This window comes from Phocoena sinus, chromosome 1, assembly GCF_008692025.1.
Source record: "Phocoena sinus isolate mPhoSin1 chromosome 1, mPhoSin1.pri, whole genome shotgun sequence".
NCBI classification, from domain to species: Eukaryota; Metazoa; Chordata; class Mammalia; order Artiodactyla; family Phocoenidae; genus Phocoena; species Phocoena sinus.
Genome location: NC_045763.1, coordinates 129,258,634 through 129,282,061, shown reverse-complemented (window position 1 = coordinate 129,282,061; position 23,428 = coordinate 129,258,634). Strand labels below are relative to the sequence as shown.

The 23,428-nt window shown below is 34.0% G+C and overlaps 1 protein-coding gene across 7 annotated transcripts in view; it reads right to left on the bottom strand.

Moving 5' to 3' along the window:
* Positions 1–23,428, bottom strand: part of SUCO (SUN domain containing ossification factor) — an 80,486-nt gene that overhangs the window by 13,138 nt on the left and 43,920 nt on the right. For 3 of the 7 annotated variants that reach the window (XM_032634050.1, XM_032634059.1, XM_032634067.1), the window contains 10 exons: positions 22,966–23,073; positions 21,110–21,215; positions 18,315–18,370; positions 17,492–17,583; positions 16,409–16,474; positions 10,860–10,928; positions 9,809–9,899; positions 5,676–6,833; positions 2,937–3,024; positions 129–233 (listed from right to left, as the gene is read on the bottom strand). In XM_032634050.1, coding sequence (XP_032489941.1) covers positions 129–233; positions 2,937–3,024; positions 5,676–6,833; positions 9,809–9,899; positions 10,860–10,928; positions 16,409–16,474; positions 17,492–17,583; positions 18,315–18,370; positions 21,110–21,215; positions 22,966–23,073 — 1,939 coding nt within the window. Of the gene's footprint in view, positions 1–128; positions 234–2,936; positions 3,025–5,675; positions 6,834–9,808; positions 9,900–10,859; positions 10,929–16,408; positions 16,475–17,491; positions 17,584–18,314; positions 18,371–18,572; positions 18,594–21,085; positions 21,216–22,965; positions 23,074–23,428 lie in introns of all 7 variants that reach the window. The other 4 variants (XM_032634026.1, XM_032634043.1, XM_032634034.1 and 1 more) reach the window with 2 other exon arrangements.

The window sequence follows — 23,428 nt, the reverse complement described above, 5'->3', positions numbered from 1 at the left end:
TTTAAAATGCCATATTCTGGTGTTCTGAAAAAGTTCTTTATAAATGACAATCTTCTTTGATTAAAGTTCTTAGATACGAAGCCTGCCTTTATGACACCATTTCCTACAATACCATCAATAACAATTACCTCATGTTTTAATTCTGCTACTGTTGTTGACAAATTTGAAACAAGCTGTGTCATGTTGGTCAGTTGTGCCTGTAGCAACTGGATGGCTTCAGTTTGCCGCTGATCCTGTAATAAAGGAGGAAATAAATATTTTCCTTTGTGTTTCATGTGTACTTTAACTGCATTATAAATTCAGGTAAAAAATCTGGAAAAACTGTTAAATTCCTCAGGGCGGGGGGGGGACATATTAATAGGAAGCTCTTAATGAATGAATACTGTAAACTTGGACCAGAAATTAAAAAAAAAAAACATAAAACACTTCAAGAATCTAAGACTATTCAACCTTCCTCCCCTGCCCTGAGCCAAAAAAAACAAAAGCCAAAAACCAAAAAACCTTTCACCATTCACTGCTACCATGTAGAATATTGTCTAACAGACGCTAATAAACTGCTTTTCAAGTTAATATGGGCTCCATATGTATAAACCAGTATATAACCAGCTATATGCAGAATAGTCACTTTGTCAAGCATGCTTTTTTTTTTTTAAACCAAAGCAGTCAATACAAAGACATGTTGAAAAATTTTTGAAGAATGTTTCTGGATATCAAGCAGGCTCATACCAAGAAGGTTTTAAAAGTTCTATTTCACAGCATATTAGGATGTCACATAGTCAAAAAACTACAACAGATCCTCTAGTCAACCAGTGAAAAGAAATTCATCAAAAACACCCATCTTTCCAGCTCTGAATTTTAGAAACTTTTATAATCAACAGACATGTCTTTATTTAAAATATCACTTGCATGCATATTTTAGAGACTTATGCAATATACTCATGGTCATGAACCTACGTTAGGTAGACTATACTGAAAATTTCAACTAACTAGTGAATTTAGGAAGAAGGAAAGGAGGGCAGAAAGAAGTCAAGGAAATCTAACACTCTAATTTAGGACCCTCTATGAAATAGCTACATAACCATTTATTATTCTAAACCTAAGTTTTTCAAACTTAGATTTAAGTAATCTTTAAGTCTCCACTGTGTATGTGGGGGTGAGTAGGCGGATGTATAAAACTGTAACAAGAAGTTTCACTTACTTCCCTCACTGTGATCCACTGTGGTACTTTCTATCCTACTTCATATTTTTAAAATGCAGAATGTGATTCATTAAACTGTTTCTTTTGACTCACTTTTGACAAACACTGAGAAATTCTAGACAGTTTTAAAAGATAAGTTATTACAGTTATTAAATTGGTTAACACTTCTAATTAGGATTTACTTCCAATAGTGTTAATGATACACAAGATTATTTAAAAGTACTTAAACAAGTCTTTAAAGTACAGATGTTAAATATAAAGAGAAAATATAGAGGGACAATGTTAATGAAGAACTAAATAAATACTGTGTTCATGGGTCCGAGGACTTAATACTATTAACATGTGAATTCTCCAAATTGATCTATAAGCTCAACACAAACCCAATCAAGATCCAAACAGGTTTTTGTTTGTTTGTTTGTTTTTGGTAGCAACTGACAAGCTGATTCTAAAATCTGTATTAGTCAAATCCAGATTAGCCAAAACAATTTTGGACAAGTGCAAAGTTAGAGGATTCACTCTACCTGATTTCAAGAGTTCCTATAAAGCTACAGTAATCACAACAGTGCAGTATAAGCAAAAAGACAGATACAGATGAACAAAACAGAAGAGAATTCCAGAAACAAATCCACATGTATATAAATTGATTTTCATCAAAAGTGCAAAGGAAATCCAGTGGAGAAAAGACAGTCCTCTCCACAAATGATGCTGGGAGAAAGGAATATTCATGTTTCTCAATCCTCTCCCTCACAAAAAAAGAACTTTGATCCATTCTCTGTGACACGTAAAAATTAAAATGGATCATAAACCAAATGTAAAACTAAAACTATGCAAATTCTAAAAGAAAACAGAGGAAGATAATCTTTGTGACTTTGGGTTAGGCAAAGAGAAAACAGGTAAATTGGGCTTCAACGAATTAAATTCAGCTCTTCAAAAGATATGTTTAAGAGAATGACAAAACAAGTAATGGACTGGGAGAAAATATTTGCAAAGCCTGTCTCTGATAAAGGACTCATACTAAGAATATGTAAACAACTTTCAAACCTCAATTTCAGAAAGAAAAAAAAAGAGGGGTGGGGAAAAACTGTGTGTAGAACCACAATTATAACATGTCACAAACTGGGAGTAAGATGCAACTAAACTGCAACCTGAGGCCTCCTCACCTCACCTCACCTTCCCTTAGTCCCAAATAACCTTTTAGAAAAGTTAAATATAAAATTTCTTCATGACGGTAACACACTATAAAAACTTATTAATGAACATCACATTTAATGCTGCAATACTGAACTCAATCCCTTAAAATCAACAAGACAGGGGAATGGCCACTATCAGTCCTATTGCATCACTGTACAGCTCTAGGCAAGAGATAAGAGGAAAAAAGAAGAAATAAAAAGGTATAAGGATTAAAAAGAAATAGAGCTGTTTATTTGCAACCAATAAAACTGTCTACACAGAAAACCACAAATGATTTTAGAGTTTAACAAAGTTGCCAAAAAGTCCACTGCACTTCCACACACATACACGTACATACAAATCTTGAAATGTAATACAAATAATGCTCAAGAAAATTTTCTCTTGAGCAGATACTGATGCTAACAGCTAGAAAACATCACATTACAGCTTAATCATCAGCTATCAGGGAAAAAGTGAACCAACATTACTTATCCTTCTTACCAGAGAGATCCTACAAAATTCAATGGAAATTTATATAAAAATTAAATAAGATATGAAGATGACCAACCTGCTCCTCTGCTATTCTTGAAGTATTCTGAAGTTTTACTATTGTCATATTGAAAGCCTTTTGCATTTCTTCCATTTGTTTTCGGTACCTATGGAGTAAGAATTGATTTAAATTGGTTTTAATTTCTTATTAATTTATTACTGGAAACACACTTCTGATCTCAATATATAAGATAAATCCATATTTCTGAAAATGACTCTTACTGAACCCCGTGCAATACAGGAAAACTTACAAAGGTAAAATAAAGAGGTCCCTTGAGGTATTTGCTACCTCAACATCAATTCTATGTTCCTCACTGCTATAAAAGATTTACTAGTCGCATATATAGTCAATAATTTATGACAAAGGACCCATGAATATACAGTGGGGAAAGGACAGTCACTTCAATAAATGGTGCTGGGAAAACTGAACAGCCACATGCAACAAAATGAAACTGGACCCCCTATTTTATACCATACACAAAAATTAACTCAAAATGTATTAAAGACTTGAACATAAAACCTGAAACAACAGAACTCCTAAAAGAAAACACAGGCGGTAAGCTCCTTGACATGAATCTTGGAATGTTTTTTGGATTTAACACCAAAAGCAAAGGCAATAAATGCAAAAAAAACAAGTGGGACTACATCAAACTGAAAAACTTCTTACAAAGCAAAAGAAACCATCAACTTAATGAAAAGGCTACCTAGAGGCCTGCGCTCTAGAGCCCACGCACCACAACTACTGAAGCCCATACGCTCTAGGGCCCGCGTGCTTGCAACTACTGAGCCCGCACACCTAGAGCCCGTGCTCCGCAAGAAGAGAAGCCACTGCAACGAGAAGCCCCGCACCACAACAAGAGTAGCCCTGCTCACCACAACTAGAGCAAGCCCGCGTGAAGCAACAAAGACCCAATGCAGTCAAAAATAAATAAAACATTAAAAAAAGAAAATTGGCAGAGAATCTCAATAGACATTTTTCCAAAGAAAACAGATAGATGGTTAACAGGTAATAGATGAAAAGATGCTCAACATCATTAATCATCAGGGACATGCAAATCAAAATCACAATGAGTTATCACCTCACATCTGTTAAAATTGCTATTATCAAAAAGAGAAGAAATAACATGTTGGTGAGGATAGAGAAAAGGGAACACTTGTACACTGTTGGTGGGAACATAAATTGGTGCAGCCACTATGAAAAACAGTATGGAGGTTTCTCAAAAAATCAAAAATAGAACTGCCATATGATTTAGCAATTCCACTTTTGAGTATTTATCTGAAGGAAAAAAACACTAACTTGAAAAGATATCTGCACCCCCATGTTCAATGCAGCATTATATACAATAGTCATGACCTGGAAGCAAACTAAGTATCCATCAATAGAAGAATAGATAAAGAAAATGTGGTATGTGTATACCAAGGAATATTATTCAGCCATAAAAAAGAAGGAAGTCTTGCCATTTGCAACAACATGGTTGGACCTTGAGGGCATTATGCTAAGTGAAATAAGTTAGACAGAGAAGGACGAATATCGTATGATCTCACTTACATGTGGAATCTAAATAAAAGGAAAAAAATCTTGAACTCATAGATACAGAGAACAGATTGGTGATTGCCAAGGTGGGGGTGGGCAAAACTGATGAAGCGGGTCAAAAGGTAAAACTTTAAATGAATAAGTAACAGGAATATAATGTACAGCATGTTGACTATAGTTGATAATATTGGATTGTATATTTGAAAGTTGCTAACAGAGTAGATCTTAAAATTTCTTACCACAAGGAAAAAAGAAAAGCTGTATGTGGTGATAATATTAACCAGACTTATTGTGGTAATCATTTAGCAATATATACAAATATCAAATCATTATGTCATATGCCTGAAACTAATACAATGTTATATGTCAATTACATCTCAATTAAAGAAAGATTTATTAGTGATTTCTGTGGTTCCTTTAGTGGGGCAAATAGGTTGGGGGTGGGGAGAGGCAAGAACAGGTATGATGTAGGCATGCAAACACACCCACAGAAAATTTGCCAATAAATTATATGTATGAATTAAGAAGAAACCCCTTTTAGGATATAATGATGACCGTAGTGACATTTCATTAGCAGCATTTTAATTTAAGAAGATTATGAAAAGGTAGCATTTCAGAAATTCTGGGCATTGAGTGCCTAGGTGGTTACAAAATGTTGGAAAAGCCCTAAGGACGCTGGATACTTAAGGAACAACAAAAAAAAAGTAAATAGGCTTAAAAAGTGGAGAACTGTGCCTGAGATCTTCATCACTGCATAAGCAAACTGGCATGGCCTCTGGCATTTTTCTTATCTTCACTTATTTAAACTCTTAAAAAATATCTGGTCAATTTCCACATAGAGCTTTAAAGTATATAGTCTAATTTTTCCCATGAGTGCTCTGGGAATCAAACAGCAAAAGTGGCTAAAGTTAAGCAACAGAAGAAAGGAGAAACTGATTATAGATAATGATTAGAATATAGAATCATATAGAATATGATTATAGATAATTCAAACTTGTTATCAGCCTAATAATAGTCACTTAGTAATACTTCCAGAAAAGGAAATCAATTCTTAAGATCACTGATCAACATCCAAATAACTTTCTTTCTCTCTCCAGCTAAAATGGTGCTTATTACTATTATACCATGAGATAATTAAATCCTCTCCTTCTCTAGTCACAGATTATACTTTGCTACTTAACTCACTGTGCAAAGTGTATTGTGCTAATTCATAATAAAGCTTACCTTTGGCTAAGTTCCTCCAGATAGCGACCACTGAGAGACATGTTAACTTCTAAGGCTTTAATACGGTTATTAAGTCTCATAAATACTGATTCCTTTTGGTTTGATCCATGTATAAGATTTCCATTAGCATATCCTAGATCTGAAGAATTTTGTAATTCAGCATAAAAATCTGTAGCTGTCCTCTGTAACCCTCTTAAAAGGGCATCTTCTGGAGACTGTTCTTCCTCTTTTGCTTCAGGTAATGAAGAAGAATCCACAACAGGAGTCAAAATTTGCTTTGGTGTGTCAGCTATGTTCATTTTGGCTTCCCCATCTTCACTGTCTGGCACAATAGCTGTGTTTACAGGTGACACTATTGTTTTGGATAGCTTTGTGATAATTTGCATGGAGTCTTCTTTTACAATATTATCCATTACTTCATCAAGTTTTTTTGTTTCATAGATCACAGTTGGTTTCTCTATAGAACTAAAACTGTCAGACCTTTTTTCTGTTTCATTATCAACCTCAACAGAACTCTCTTGGGGAATCACTTGTGATGGTGTACGCCCTGCCTCATATTTAATAGGCTCAGATACTTCTATTTTAGATAATGAATTGATTTCTGGAGTAACATCTAAGAGAAGAGACTGAGAAAGAGTTTGAGGATGGCTTGGTTCAAGTTCAATTGCATCTAAAGTGTGATTAATCAAACCTCCCTGGTGCACACTACTTAAGTCACCTAGAACAACAGTTTCAGCTTTCTTTTCCTTACTCTTACTGTCTGGTTCTCCAGCTGGAGGTTGCAATACTGAAACATCTACTGATTCTTCAGGAAGTACTAATGGTGATTGAGCTGACACAAGATACTCTTTTTCTTTACTCATAGCAGTTCTGCTGCGTTGCCGATAATGAGCAACTCTAACTGAACACCATTTATATATGTATTCCGAAAAACTAGAAATACAACAAATTGTGGTCAGTTCACTGCAAAATATTTGTGTCTCTGACTCAAACCAAGGTGACATTTCATCCTCTTGTTCACCACTACCCAGAAGGGTCACTGTAGAAGGACTTGCCTCCTCTTCCTCTTCTTGAACTAGTTGTACAATGGGACCCTCTTTTGTAGTATCTGGTGATGATGGCTCTGTGTCATGTACAAGTCCTTCAGTAGTTACAAACCTAGGAATACATATCCATAATTATGTTTAAGGAAAATAAATGTATCATACATAAGGTAAAAGGAATGCTGGAAATACAGAAAACACTCAATTTACTTTGGATGAATTATTTCCCTTCAAATCACTTTCATTATAAAAACAGTATTATTCATAAATGGTAACAGAAAGATAATTTATCAAGTGACCAGCCAGATAATTCAAATCACCATATTTACCAAATCAAATTTTTCTTTAAACTCTGTTTAAGAGTTGTTTGTATGTGAATATTTCCATTTACTGAAAGTTTCATGTAACTTTCCTCCCATAAATATTCACCAATATTACAAGCCTCATCACCCCTTATATCAGAAATTGAGCTACCCAGAGCTAGTCCCAGAGCTAGAACTAGAAGGCAGGACTCTTATTATGAATGCACTTTGTGCTGGAATATCCTACTTTCAAAAGGCAATTACTGTTGACCCTTGAACCGTGCATGGGGAGTTAGAATTGTTGGCCTCCATGCAGTATAACTTAGTCAGCCCTCTATATCCACAGTTCCTCTATATCCACGGTTCCTCATCCACAGATTCAACCAACCAAAACCATCAATCATCTGTACTGTATTTCATTAGTATTTACTAATGAAAAAATGCCATGTATAAGTGGATCCATGCAGTTCAAACCCATGTTATTCAAGGGTCAACTGCAGATTTCTCAGAGATTATTTCTCTATGGATGATTTGAGGAATTTCAACATGGCATTACACACACACACACACCCCCCCAAACAATTATCTGCAAAGGGAGAAGAAACATATCCCCACTCCCCCCAGATAATCTCAATATCACCTTGGCTAACTTTCAATTGTTGAAAGCTAAATACTTAACCATTTTAATGAAAATCCTGACTAATAATAAACTAGTAGTGCCACTAACCCAGTCCTATCTTTGGGCTCTGGAGTATGTGTGTAGGGTAGGGAGAGTGAGAAATGGAGCAGGTGGGAACAGTGTTATAAATTATAATATCTGTGGTCCCTTCCAAGATAAAGATAATGAATTTCCGGGTGCAGCCCTTGCAGCACCAAAGGTATAATTTGAGAAAACAAAGTAATTTCAAAACCAAAAAAAAACACCTTCATATGCAAATTTTCCTACTGTGAAACACTACTAAGAATGCCAGGAAATGTCTTCAAACAAAGCCTAATATCAAAATAGCAAAAGTAGGAATAAAAAAGATAATATCTAAAAGCAGGACTTTCATCTTGTTGATAATAAAATAGTAAATGGACTAAACTAAAACATAATTAGGCTATGCTTCCCTAAATAGATGATATAGATACAGATATCAATATATACTCACTATACAACATTTCTTACATACTCAGGTGGTATACTGCTTATTATCTACCCAATAAATTATAACAGTAAAAAGGAGGAATGTCTGAAGAAGGGGAGGGAAAGAAACTAAAATGAATTAATTTGGTAAAAATTAAGTTATATAACATATATATACACCCTAATCAGAGTTACACTTTTAAAAAACTCAAACCTGGGAAAAGAAAGTAAGTCATCTTTTCATAATAACTTTAAAAGTGATACCCTACCACGGATTCTTTTATTTTCTTCAGAGGACTGCCATATAACCATCAAAAAGAATTTAAGGCAAACATACATGAAGAAACATTAAGTAAAGAAACAAACAATTATGCAATAATATCTATTAAAAAACTCTAATATAGAAAAGTAAAAACTGCTACATTAGCCTGATGTGATACCTTTCAACAAATATTCATACATATGTATGAGGGGTGAATGTGTATAGGATGTATATTTGTCTATGTGTGTATATATGTGTTAAATGAAATTAATTTCATTTAGTTTTGAAAAATAAGACATACTATTGATATATGTTATTAACTAAAGAATTCAGTTACAAAAACCGGTCAGCTCCACATAACTAGAAACACTAAGAATCTCTATCCCAAAGAGATTTCTTAGGACCTTCTAGGAATCAATAGCACATAATGCTATATATTTCACTCTGATCACCCAATAAATATCTTTAGTCACTTTCAGAATTAATACAGGAAAATACAAATTTGACACTGTGCACTTCAAAGGACAAAAATCTCATTTTTTAATTAAGATAGTACTTAGGAATTACAGCTTGAAGCACACCCACTGGAGGTTTCATTAGTTATAACCCTGAACTAACTGCTTCTTGTTCAAATATCTTATCCCATTAAGTAGAGTTCCTCTGAGAGAAAGAGCTGTCAAAGTTTACAGGGAGTATATCCAATGAAATATATGGAAGTTACATTTGTAATAACTATATCCAAATTATCCCAATTATTGTCCCAATAACCCAAATCATTAATGAGCCTATCTATTATAGATCAGAAGTTGAGGTACCGACAAACCTTAATCACCTCTGGTATAAAGGACCAAATGAGGTTATTTCATATGTTACCTACATATATACATCCCTGCCCAAAGTGCCCACTGCACCCTGGGAAAAGACCTATATCATTCGATTTCAGAAACTGAACACTGTAAGAGTATGCTGTGTGGCAAACAAATCATTTAAAAATCACTGCTCTAAGTATTTCAGGTACCCTTTTTAGCTTTCTAGGCATAGCACAGATACTTAATCAATGCTTTTAAATTTGAACTTAATAAAAACAGGCCTTTAATATTTGTCCTCAAACTTATACCTGCAGAGTTAGGTTAATTATGTGCAACAAGGAAAAGATTAAGTATTGTAAATAATAAAAGTAACACATAAAATCAAAACAACAAACATTTGGTCTGGAGTGAAGTGAATTCCCAGTACCCAAAAAGCAACTCAAAGATGTTTTAAGTGGCTGTGCAATATCTGTCCCATGATCCAGAGCTTTCTATGGATAATCATTTCCCACAAGTTACAAGTACCTTTTTATGTACAAGTATACTTAGCTTTCCATTTTAATAGAACTCTAATATCACAATATAACTTACTCATGTGATGGAACAGGAGTTGAAACAGGAGCTGATTCAGGCATTTTAGGTGCAGTTGTGGCAGTGGCATTCTCAGATATACTTTTATTTCCTATTTTAAGAAAGATGCCCATATTGAGTTTAATTTTAAAAAGCTATACCATGAAAGTATTTCACTATAACAAATAAAGGACTTTAGTTTCTCGAGGGAGAAGAAAAAAAGTCAAATACGTTTACTACTGCAGACTTTGTGGGTTTTTTTCATCAAAGTTCTTTTGGAAAGAAATAATCGTAGAACGTCACAACTATAAGTAGTGCATATTCTTTCACACCTTCTCAGATAATTAAAGCAAGTAAGATGACTATGAAATTTGTGTAATCTTACATGATTAATAAGACACCTGAGTTACTAAAAGAGAATGAGAAGAAATGGGTCATTTTAAGTTTGCACTTGGAACTAAATTTTTTTTATTGAAGTATATTTGACATACAATATTATATTCATTTCATGTGTACAACACAGTGATTTGACATTTGTATACACTGCAAAATGATCACCACAATAAGTCTAGTTACCATCTGTCACCATATTGTACTTCCCATGTTGTACATTACAACCCCATGACTTACTTATTTTATAACTGGGACGAAGTATTTTTGAAAACAAAAAAGGCAAGATTGTTTCCCGTTGCTAATAATATTGTTATCTGACATTCTTTAAGGAAATAATTGCTTTCTTAATTGAATAGCTGTTTGATAAATGAAAGCATACTTGAAGTACCTCTAGAGCACCAAAACCTCAGGAAAGAGATAAGGGATAAAATCATTACTTCTACAGCAGGGAAGAATCAAAAAACAAATTCATGATTTTATATAGACAGGATCCTATTTTTTAAAGAGAACTTGTGAAATTCAAATAAACAATGAATAATAGAAAACTGGTAAGTTCCTTTGAATGGTTTCTATATTTCTAAATGAAAAATCAAATTGCTTGGCTTATTAATTAATTTTACTAACTAGGAAAATCCCTGGAGTATCATATATTTAAAAGACCCATAAAATGATTAGGTACCTTCTGTCAGGTCTTCAGTTTTTGCTCCCAGAATATTAGCGGCAATATTCACCATATTTAGAATGGCATCTAAAACAAAATTCAATCAGAGAAAAATACCAATACACCTAAATATTTTCATATAACTCAGTATCAGATAGTCAAAAACCATTTGTAATGGTCTTTTTTCATTTTTTGGACTAATTACCTTTTTGCTTGCCTTACTATATAAGTCCAATATAGGACACAAATTTCAGGCAAAAAGTATTACGCATAAATCTGAATTTTTATGTTCAGAAGGATTTTAAAATTTAATTATACTTTTTTGTAAAACTTCCCCAAACCTTTTAGCAAACACTACCTTCAGCATATTATAAAATTCAAGTATAATTCAACATATAGCCTGTACTGAGATAGGAAAGAAATGTGACAACCAAAATTTGTATTTTATAGAAAAGTCTTTTTCTTTAGAAAGGGGTTTTACAGTTTAAATCAAAAACAAGAAAGCCTGAAGAAATAAAAGTTTTTCCTAAACATGTGACTATCATAGGTAAAAATAAATGAAATGGGAAGATTATTATCCAAAGGGCAGCAGAAAGACTTTATTTTCAACTAAAATATCTAGGTAATATGCTTAAATCCAAAATGATACTGCATAGAATCATGTATTTGATGACTTTTAACAATGTTTTATGGCCAATAAATGACATAAATTCTTTAGTGAACTGGATAAGTTATGGGCAAGGGCAGATGAATTGAAAGTCAAAGACATAAAACTTAGCTGGCTGCGAACAGAAGACTTCCTTCTAGTAATATAATGTAATTTCAAGGGAAATTAACTTCCAACTCCAATCTAATCTCTGAAATTCTATTAGAAGTTAATTCACCAGGTATTTATCCTATTAAAATACTAAGATCTGGCAGGGGATACATATTAAGCCTCATCAGTTTTTTCCATTTTAGTTTCCTTTCCTAAAAGAGATCCATAGAGTTTTCATCACACTTTCATGAAAACCATAGATGTGAGAAGTACAAAAGGATCTAAAGAAGTAAAAGCTAGCACATCAGGAAGGCTGGGAACAAGCCAAGCACTGTCACCTGGCACTGATACTGTAAAGATATGCTTTATGGCAGGTAAAAATAGTATATTTTAGACTTTTAAAAGTGACAGTGTCTGGTAGACAGTTATTAATTTTAATCTTTACATTAACTATGATTCTATATTCTGAAAGACAATAAGCAGTGGTATTTTGTTTCCAATCATCAGTTTGACACACAAAAGCTTTATATTTGCTTTTTAAATATCTAGGACTACAGATCAACCTTGCCCTTTGACCTGGCAAATTGTTAAACAGAGAAGCAGTCTTGGATCTTAGGCTAAAGAGATGCCTCAGCATGAGATAAAAACAGGAATGGAAACTCTATTTTCTTACAAACCAAGATAAAGTAGCAAAGGAAACTCTGTTATTTCCTCATAAATACAATTTTAATGTCACCCAATACTGCAATAGTAGTATGTGATCCTCTACTTAGCCTGACAGCTGAAGTTCAGTCAAAACTGATGGCTTGGGCTTCCCTGGTGGCGCAGTGGTTGAGAGTCCGCCTGCCGATGCAGGGGACACGGGTTCGTGCCCCGGTCCAGGAAGATCCCACATGCCGCGGAGCGGATGGGCACGTGAGCCATGGCTGCTGAGCCTGCATGTCCGGAGCCTGTGCTCCGCAACGGGAGAGGCCACAACAGTGAGAGGCCCGCGTACCACAAAAAAACAAAACAAAACAAAACAAAAACTGATGGCTTCACAGAACCCCAATTTTGTAACCAAGTCTATATTCTAAGTCCCTTGTGCTTCAAAGGGCAATCTTACCACAGGTTTCAAACTTTCTGCATTAAAATTTTCTGGTATTATTAACAATTAAAAAAAAATCTGTTATCTATTAATCTGTGTAGAGAAAGAAGCTTTAGAGTATTACTTTTTAACCTAAATTTTAATACTAGTACCTATAATAAGGAAGATTTATGCTACCCATCATTTAAAAATATTATTATCCTCATTTCAGGGGGCCACTTGATAACAAAAGCAAAATCTGGCAAATGTCTTCTTTCTCAGCCCATCTAACCTGTAAGAAAGAATCTTGCTATGTTCACAGAACAATGACAAATACAATCTTTTTCTTTTGTCTTTTGAGAGAAAGGAGCTTTGTGAATTTTCTTAACCATTCTCACTTTGCATCCGAACACGTGACTGCTTGTCAGGACGATAATCTGGCCACTAAAAAGCCTTCAGAAAGGCTAAAGGGTAAAAGTATAATTTGGAATATAGTGCCAAACGAGATATCCATCCTTAATTTCTTGTGGATTAGCCAACTCCTTTCTCTTTGAGTTGGGCAACTATTTATCCCATCCCATTCCTTTAGGGATGAAATTCTCCTAGGGGCCAAATATCAATATGTTATACTCAGTCTCCAGCACACCAATGGCTCTTTTTGAGAGAGGAAACAAACTGCCTACACTACAACACAAGACAAACCAATGAAAAAACTACTTCCTCCCATGTGTACTGAGCATGCCTACCTTCATTCTCTTTTCCTTCTAGGACCTTAAAATATAAAAAATACTGACTTAAAACAAAAACTATACTTTGTCTTAAACATATATAGAAACATAATCAGAAACCTGGACTTTAGCAAATCTGATGATTCTAATAAAATGCAGACCACATATAGGAGTAAAGGCAGACTTGCAAGAATGTCAAGGTAGAGAGTGGTCAGGAAGATCCACATGACCAAGCACAAGTAGAGCAAAGTGATACAAAGAATTTCTGGTGATATAAAATACTTAAATGTTCTGGTTCAAGAATGTAAACAAAAGATTCAGGCAGGGGCTTCCCTGGTGCCGCAGTGGTTGAGAGTCCGCCTGCCGATGCAGGGGACACGGGTTCGTGCCCCGGTCCAGGAAGATCCCACATGCCGCGGAGCGGCTGTGCCCGTGAGCCATGGTCGCTGAGCCTGCGTGTTCAGAGCCTGTGCTCTGCAACGGGAGAGGCTACAACAGTGAGAGGCCCGCGTACCGCAAAAAAAAAAAAAAAAGATTCAGGCAGAAGAGTTGCCAGAACTGGCATATGTAAAAGCCAAGAATGCTGCTCTAAAATAGTAGTTTCTCCCTTTCCGGCAGTTCAGTAAATTATGTAATATCAACAATGTCTAAATATGCAGCATGCATGCTCTTTGACAACCAAGTCCAATCAGAAGCAACATACTCTAGTGAGGTATATTTCCTATGACTACTAATTGCTCAACAACAAAAAGAAAAAAAGAGTTTCTCTTTAGATTAAAGCCACAGGATTCTGTTTTGGAGACATTACATAAATACTGAAAATAAATTAGGTGCAAAATTGGCCAATTTCAAGCTAATTTAGAAAGTGGTGATGATTATAGTCAAATTCAGGCATTCCAGTGCCAGAGACTAGCTCTTTGGCCTGATTCCACATTGCTATTTACGCCTTAAAGTTATACTACATTGGAGGCAGTAACTAGGTCAGGCTCAAAACCAGTCCTAGACTGTTCAGAGAAAACTAGAAGGATACAGGTATAGAAGGCAGCAGTGTTAGGTCATGCCTATAAACTTTATGACAGCAGTCTTATCACTCAGTTACTACTGCCTCTCTTGTTCTGAAACTTCAAGAAATAGAGATCTTTTTAAACCCCATTTTTCATGCTTAGGCTCAGCTGACATCCTCCCACCCATCTTGTCTCACTACACAAAATCTTTCAACATCTAGAACAGTGGAAGGTAAATGGACTGTCCTTCTAGAAAGCCACAAAAAAGAAAAATGATGTGTTACCAAGAAACACACCTTCGAGGAAAAAGATCCAAATAGTAGGATCTAAAAAAATTCTATGTCTCATTAATTAAAATAATATATTAGTCAGAGAAGTGATTACAAATAGGGAAATGTCCTCCACTGAAAACGTGTTAACGGTGTCTTGGAGTTAATCCCATAGGAAGATAGAAAAAGAAAGCAAGAATATCAACAGTTTTCCCTTATCTAAAACTTCTAAGTCATTACTTCTGGAAGGTGCCTCTTCCTTCCCAGTAACCATTGGATACTAGAGAGCTTTTAGTCTGGGGCTATTTTCTGACCCCATAAAATAAAAATTCCTCCTCACAGCTAAGTCAGCATTACTGAGCTATGATATGATGACTATTATATAACATAGAGTTTTTTATTACAAATTTAAGGACATGAACAATAATATCCAGATAAATAAAATAGCATCATTTTTTCACTCCTAAAAAACTATACCCCATAGCAGTGAATGAGGCACCTGTTTTAATGCTATCATCAGCTAGATATAGCTAAGGAACCTACTTAAAAGTAGTCTATAATATCTAAAATGTCAGTTGACTAGCAATAGAGTAAAACAAAATATATTGAGCTAATCTGTAACAAGGCTAAATAGTACATAAAAGCATTCCCTTTATGCAGGTATTTTTAACACTCTTCTTCCTATTCCCTAAAAAGTCCACTGAAATCTATAGTCTTCTATGGAGAGGAAGAGGACACGAAGGGAAGAAAGGGAAAAAAAGATGAAAAGAAATAGAAGTGACTCAACTCCATATACTGTAGCCACCCAAATATCTACCTAAAGTATATGTACTACTGGTTGAGTATCTTAAAAAGCTATAAGGACAATGTACACAGTGAGACTGGGATTCAAGCAATTCAACTCACTAAAAGAGAAATGCACAAATAGTTTTCTATTTTACTAAGACTTACTTTCATTAAATTCAATTATTAATCTCCAAATAAAAAGAAAATTCCTTCAAGTTCCATATTCTTCAGGAACAACCAAAGATAACAAACATAAAATATACCTACCTGCATTCTAACAGTAAAACTAAAGTGTCAGTCGGTAATGGTCTTTCAAGGAGTCTACTTAGTTAGCCTACCACTAAGTTCGGATAATAGGTTGGCATGACAAGAAATTAAACAACTAGTATGTTAGTCATTGTTTTTTTTAGTTTACAAAGAGTATATTGTTATTGCTATTATTGTTACTGGTTGGGAATCATCATTATTATGAATAAGAAACAGCCTTTATGTTTTATAATTAAGTAGGAAACTAACCATACCCATACATTAACAAAATCCTCATTTGGTAGGATTTCATTGATGAGTACCACCTCTAAAACTAATTCCTTTCCCATCCAGTATGATTACCCAGATGCTCTTACTCATATGGTCTAGGACTTCTTTAATAATTCTTTCCCCAAGTAAATTCACAGCCCATTCTTCACTGTAAGGAATTTGCCTAAAAATATAACTGCTTAATTTTAGAAGAACCAACTTGTGCTTGTATTTTTCCCTCTCTTGTTTTCATATATTCTTCCTATGTTATTTCCATGGAAATACTTTTCAAAAGTATTTTCTTTGATTTCAACTCAAAGTTTAACACTGGGAGAGCAGGAGCTCCCTAAACTATACCACAACAAAATGTTCACATATGCCAGGAAAAAAAAGTTGAGAAATACTTTAATTTTAGTGACTGACAAAACCCAAAATACTCACTTGTAGCAGATCCAAGAAGGTTTTTTGAGGATTTATCCTCCCCAGTATTATAATCCAGTGGGTAATCTGTTCAAAGAGAAAATGAAGGTACTTATGCTAAGAACTATCTCCAATATGTTTAAAAGCTCAAATTATATCCCATCAAAGTCAGCTGACATTTAAAACAATTTTATAATTTTTATTAGACATCTAAAACACATTCACAAAAAGAAAATGAAATTCACAAGCCATTTATCAAACAGATATAAACCAAGGAAAATATTTCTACTGCTTACCAAAATTGTAATCACATTTATAAGACTTTTATTCAACCTTTCAATGTAGTTTACCAACCCCTAGTAAATGTCTTCACTTCACTTATGGGAAAACTAGGGAAGGGAAAAATTAGGTTTTTCAGACTACAGTTTAAGACATCTTAAAACAAGAACTGGATAAAGTAGAAATGGAGGGTATCATAAAACCTTCTCCGACTTCTGCAGGTTCATGGGAGTTTCTCAAAAACTCAGGCCTCAATATGCTTGCTCTGAGGCTAAAGGCAAATCAAAGAAATTAATTTTCAATTCTACTATTTCTAACAGGTTTTGGGGGCTGGCACTGGGATATAACCATAATTTATAGCACTGATGTTATGGAAGGGAGTTCCAGTCACAAATAACTGATTGATAAGCTTGGAGAACAGCTCAATTTACAAACAGAAAATTATTTTAGAAAATAGGTTTAAGAAAAAATTAGTTACTAGGGTTAAAAACAAGGAAAAAGGGCTTCCCTGGTGGCGCAGTGGTTGAGAGTCCGCCTGCCGATACAGGGGACATGGGTTCATGCCCCAATCCGGGAAGATCCCACATGCCGCGAAGCGGCTGGGCCCGTGAGCCATGGCCGCTGAGCCTGCGCGTCTGGAGCCTGTGCTCCGCAACGGGAGAGGCCACAACAGTGAGAGGCCCGCGTACCGGGAAAAAAAAAAAGGAAAAAACTAAAGACAACCATCACATTGATTTTTTTAAGTGACCTACATTTACCCATTACCGTTAGATTTTAAAAAGCAAAAAATAATACATAAATAGTCACTGTTTTAAAGTCACTTACCATAGTCTTCATCAAATAGTTCTTGACGTTCTGACTGGTACTGGGAATCAGCAATCTCTTCATATTCTTCCACCATGCTAGTGCCAAATACCCTATTAACAACAATTTCATTAAAGTCTTTCAAAACTAAACAGTTGTTAAGACTCATCTCTTCATAATAAATGACAAAATATAATAACTTTGGTTATGTTTTGAGGGCCACTAACTTCCGGACTCAAAAATAATGACCACTGTTTCTCAATCCACTGTTCCCATTAAAATGTTAATCTATTTAAGGCATTTAAAAATACAACGACTGGGGCTTCCCTGGTGGCGCAGTGGTTGAGAGTCTGCCTGCCCTGACGATGCAGGGGACACAGGTTCATGCCCTGGTCCGGGAGGATCCCACATGCCACGGAGCGGCTGGACCTGTGAGCCAGGGCTGCTGAGCCTGCGCTCCGCAGCGGGAGAGGCCATAACAGTGAGAAGCCCGCGTACCGCAAAAAATAATAATAAAAAATTAAAAAAATATAATGACTAAGTTTTGTATCAGTCTAAAATGTTTCCATATATTGTCATCACATCAAGCAAGCTAAATCGAACACATAAAATGAAGGTTCTTTTTTCTTAAAGGAAATTTTTACATTTTTCTAAACGGTATTCAAGAGTAAGAAAGGTATAGTAGCTTATATTTCTTTTTTGGTTTTTTTTTAGTAGCTTATATTTCTATGGTGCTATCTTCACATAGTAGAACATTATTTCTTCACTTTAAATATAGTGGGATTTTTATGTATCCCTTTTTTTCTTTTTAAACCACTCAGTAATTTTTTTAATTCTGTATTACCTTATAAGGCTTAATGGACAAAAGTGCTCTGATCCAAAATGTGATACCAACTCCACCTAAAGAATAAAAGCACATGAAATGGGAAGCCAGTACAGTGCATGTGAGATTATCTAACAATATATTCATTTTTTCATTATAACATTTCTAAAAATAAAGTCCTCATTTCCCCAAAAATCAATACTTGTAAAGTTTTGCTTTTTGCCATAAATAATATGCCATGCCCTGTTATTCAATATTGCAAAAGAGAAGGTTGCTAACCTTTATGTACTTGATGAACATCTGAAGCAAGAGAAAGGAAAAGAAAAAGAGATCAGTTCCAAAGTCAGGATAACATACCATAAGCAACATTTAATATTTGTAAATTATTGTATAATTAAGGAATAGAAAGCAATGTACTGTGATGGATAACATTGTAGTACTCTTATTTCTTTGCAGAAACCAAAGCAATGATTTAAATTTTTACCAACACAACTAGAAAGTATAGTCTAACTATAATGAAATAAATTAACTTTAACCTAAAATTCATTGCTGCTGTTTTATATATCCATTAGATATGAAAGCATTCTAAAAGTAATTATAAAGAGTATCTAGAAATAACCTGTCTTATATTACTTTAAATATTATAGATATGTTATCATGTATATACCCACATATGAATTTATATATTGATACATATGCAGCTACACATATCTATGAACATTCATATTGATAAAAAAAATTAACTAGCATAATATGAAATATTTATTCTTGCACAGTACTGTATACAAATTGTTTTAGGGAAAGCATGAATTTTTGATATGCTATGCTATTTCAAGTATAACTTATAGAAGTAGAAGATATTTATCAATACATTTTTAAAATACAAATTATTAAAAAGTATTTTGTAAATCTGGATTTAGTTCTTTTGGGATGAGGAAAACCCAGGTAAACTTACATAACATTTATCAGTATAAAATAAGAATCAGAAGTAAATATTTTTTGCTTTCAGACTTAATTCTACCAAAAAGGGCTTTTAAGAAAACCAATCACCAAAATGCTCTATAGTCTCCCATCATAAAAAGGACAAAGTAGGGAGTTTTATATGGCATTTTTTGTATCACCAATAAAATGTTTTTCCATTATTAACAAAGTAGATGATATAAAGAATGATTCTTGGAACTATTTCATAACATGTCAGTTGTCTTAATTGTAAAATTAGGTACACTTGTTATCACCTGCCAAATTATTTTTAACATTTTTTTTTCCTCATCACAGTGTAGAAACTGTGTTATATAAAAAAGTCATTAAACAACTGTTTCAGTATTCACTTTAAAAGAAACTGAAAATGTACCTTTGACTTTTCTGAACACAGCTGAATCATTAACTGAGAATATCAACTGTACTTTAAAAACAGCATTTTTATAAAATCATTTTTATACAGACACTAGGAATACTACAAGTTTACCCATTTACAGAAGCCAATTTAATACATGCTTAAAAAAGACACAGACAGTAAAATCCCAAAAGACAAGTAGGTAGCTATAAGTTTTCACACTTAAAGAAGAAAAGATTAGAAAGAAAATTAGAGCTGCTGTCATTCCAAAAGGTCTTATTATTAACACAGTTGTACTTTAAGGTATGGCTGTATTATTTTAAAGAAAAAAAGGAAGAAATAAGAGGAGTAAGAAATTCCCATATTTTGTCTAAATTCAATTCAAGAATGATTAATTCTACTTTGGTAGATAATTCCACCTCTACATTGGGGCAGGAAGCAGCAGGAATTTATTTATTTATTTATTTATTATTTTTATTAAGAGTATAGTTGACTTACAATGTTGCGTTAGTTTCTGCTGTACAGCAAAGTGTTATCAGTTATACATACATCCATTCTTTTTTAGATTCTTTTCCCATATCGGTCATTACAGAGTATTATAGAAGAGTTCCCTATGCTATACAGTAGGTCCTTATTAGTTATCTATTTTATACATAGTAATGTATATGTGTCAATTCCAGTCTCCCAAGTTTTCCCTCCCCGCACCCTCCACTTTCTCCCCAGTAACCAAAAGTTTGTGTTTTGTTTCTGTTTTGTAAATAAGTTCACCTGTACCATTTTTTTTTTTTTTAGATTCCACATATAAGTGATATCATATGATATTTATCTTTCTCTGTCTGACTTATTTCACTCAGTGTGACAATCTGGAGGTCCATCCATGTTGCTACGAATGGCATTATTTCAGTCTTTTTTATGGCTGAGTAGTATTTCTTTGTATATATGTACTACAACTTCTTTATCCATTCCTCTGTTGATGGACATTTAGGTTGCAGCAGGAATTTAAATGGTTAAACCTTTATTTGAAATTGTTACTTAGACATAATATTTCACTTGAGTATACAAAAGGCAAAAAGCTATAATGATAAATAACTAGATATGAAAATGGAAATGATATTAGATTCTAATAATCAGAACTGCTTTAAAGACTGCAGTGACTAACTGATTTGGGTTTTAAAATATAAAGAAATATAATACTATAAAGATGACATTTTATATCAAGACTCCAAAAATATTACAAGTTATAATTTGGAATTTCATCAGAGCCACAGATATCAAAAAATTAGCCTAGGTTTCCAGTTATACAAAAGGGACTTTATTAGTATTTGTCCCATAAAATAATATATCCAAGTAAGAATTGTTTTATTAAAAGGAATATTGCAGTAAATTTCCTCTTAATTTTTCTTATTTCTAAACAGGTGAGGTACAAAGTATGAATAACAGGTATGTTTCATTATAGAACATAGTTCTGCAAATATAAACATACCTTCACATATTTTGCATACATCTGTTCATCTAAAGGGAAACTCTGGACATTCCTCTCATCTCTACCATGGAAAGTACCCAGCTTAATCCATTTATTTGTGGGGTATCTAGAAAATATAACATAAATATTCCTTTTTAGAAAATCATAAATCACATATTGAGAGGTTCCATCACATTTTCAAAACAGATCCTATTGCATTATTTTTCCCCTCTCCAGGTAAACACACTCACTTAACATAGTTTAAATATGAGTTAAGCATCGAGTTGAATAAATACATTTTTCTCTTCCAGCTAAACTCTGACAGGTTCTTCCTTATGAGGAAAGATGGTCTTGAAAAATTACACCATTATCAAATAGAAGACAGAGGAAGACAAAAGTAGGACCAGGACTGCTTCTTGGGGTTTGGGAGGGCTTCCAAGTAAACTGGAGGTTTTAAAACAGAAAGTAGCCAAGAGATTGTTTTGGAAGAAAGAGGTACTATTCTTCATGTACCGATAAGTGTGTGATGACATGAAGTATAAGTACTGGTGGAAAGGGAAAAAGAAAAAATCCTTTACTATATTTGAATTTCACAGCTCTTATATAGCTTTTCCCCCTTTAAAAGGAAATCTAATGTAATTAGCACAAAACTATTATTTTTACTACAGCATTTAAAGAATCCCTCAAAGTAACGAGTGTTCTCTCATCACATAAAAAAAAACACTTTAGCTGTCAAAGCTGAATATTCATTTGACATATAAGAAAATTACAGCTTAGAGAAAAGGAAATCATCTGAGCAAGATTAGTAAAAGAAAAATGAAGGAGAGATTTTGAGAATTCATTTCAAAAACTGTATATAGGCAATGCTAAGTGTGGGGTGAGGGAAGAAACACCACAGAAAACCCTTAATCATCAATGATAAAAGAATGGTAGGGCTTCCCTGGTGGCGCAGTGGTTGAGAGTCCACCTGCCAATGCAGGGGACACCGGTTCGTGCCCCAGTCCGGGAAGATCCCACATGCAGCGCAGCGGCTGGGCCCGTGAGCCACAGCCGCTGGGCCTGCGCTCCACAACAGTGAGAGGCCCACGTATCGCAAAAATAAAACCAAAACAAACAAACAAACAAAAAACAGCATCCTACATGGTATATTATGGGCACTCAAAAAGGATTTATGGAAGGAATAAACACCTCCACAGGGAGGAAAATATCAAGTATTCATTAAAAATGATGTGCTTAAAACACAAAAGGATATATTCTCAAGATGTAAGCATTAAAAACTGACTTTTTTGGTAGAATAAATGTGTAGAAAAGACTGGAAGGAATGTATTAAAATGCTAATACGGTTATATATGGTTGACAGGATTGGGGTTCTCTACCAAATTCCTTACAACGTATGTTTATTTCTCTTATAATCACACATATATACCAAAGTTTTTAAAATATATTTTAACAAAAATATACCTCATGATATAAAATGCTCATGTATGTTTTTAATAACTTTTTAAAGAAATATCTGAAAGCAATAGGTCATAATATATTAAAAGTAAGGATTTTAAAGTCATACAGATCTACATTTGAATCTTGGTTGTCCAAGTCACAAGTCATGTGATCTAGGCAAGCTACTTAATCTCTCCTTGTCTGTTTCCTCATCTCATAAGGGAATAATATCAGAGGGCTGTTATAAGCACTACATAAGTTAATGAAAGTAAACTAACAAGTGCCTTTCCTACAATAGTATTACTACTGTTCTTACAAATTGATACAAGTTGATTAAAATAAAAAATAAAATTAATTAAAGTTTTAAAATGTGACCTGTTTTTAAATTTTTATTCTGAAAATCCAATATAAACTCTGTAGAAACCAGCTTTAGAATTTACCTGTCACTGATAGAAACCAGAAAGTCTTTAGGAGTAGAAGAAAATAATTCATAATTTGCAATATCAAACTGTTTTACTTGAATTGGTTCACAGAGTTCAATAACAAACCTTTAAAAAGAACACAAGACAATTATTTAGATAAACCAACCAAAATAACAGTTCATATTAAACATGACATAAACAGCTTACATAAACTAGACCTCCATGAAGTTACTCATTAAAAAAAATGTAAGGAAGGAAGAGGATTAGCAACCTTGGTTATAAAAAAGGAACACCCTTAAGTATTTCCCAGCCATATCATTAGTGGGAAAAAAAGATACTGATTTTGTCCTATAATATTTTTTTAGAAGATTCTTTTCTAATGACAAACCTCATTCTTGGAGAAGGAATGACTTGACTAAGAACAGCTAGTACGAGTGTAACCTGACCACTCTAGAGGGCAGTTTGGCCATATTGTCTCAAA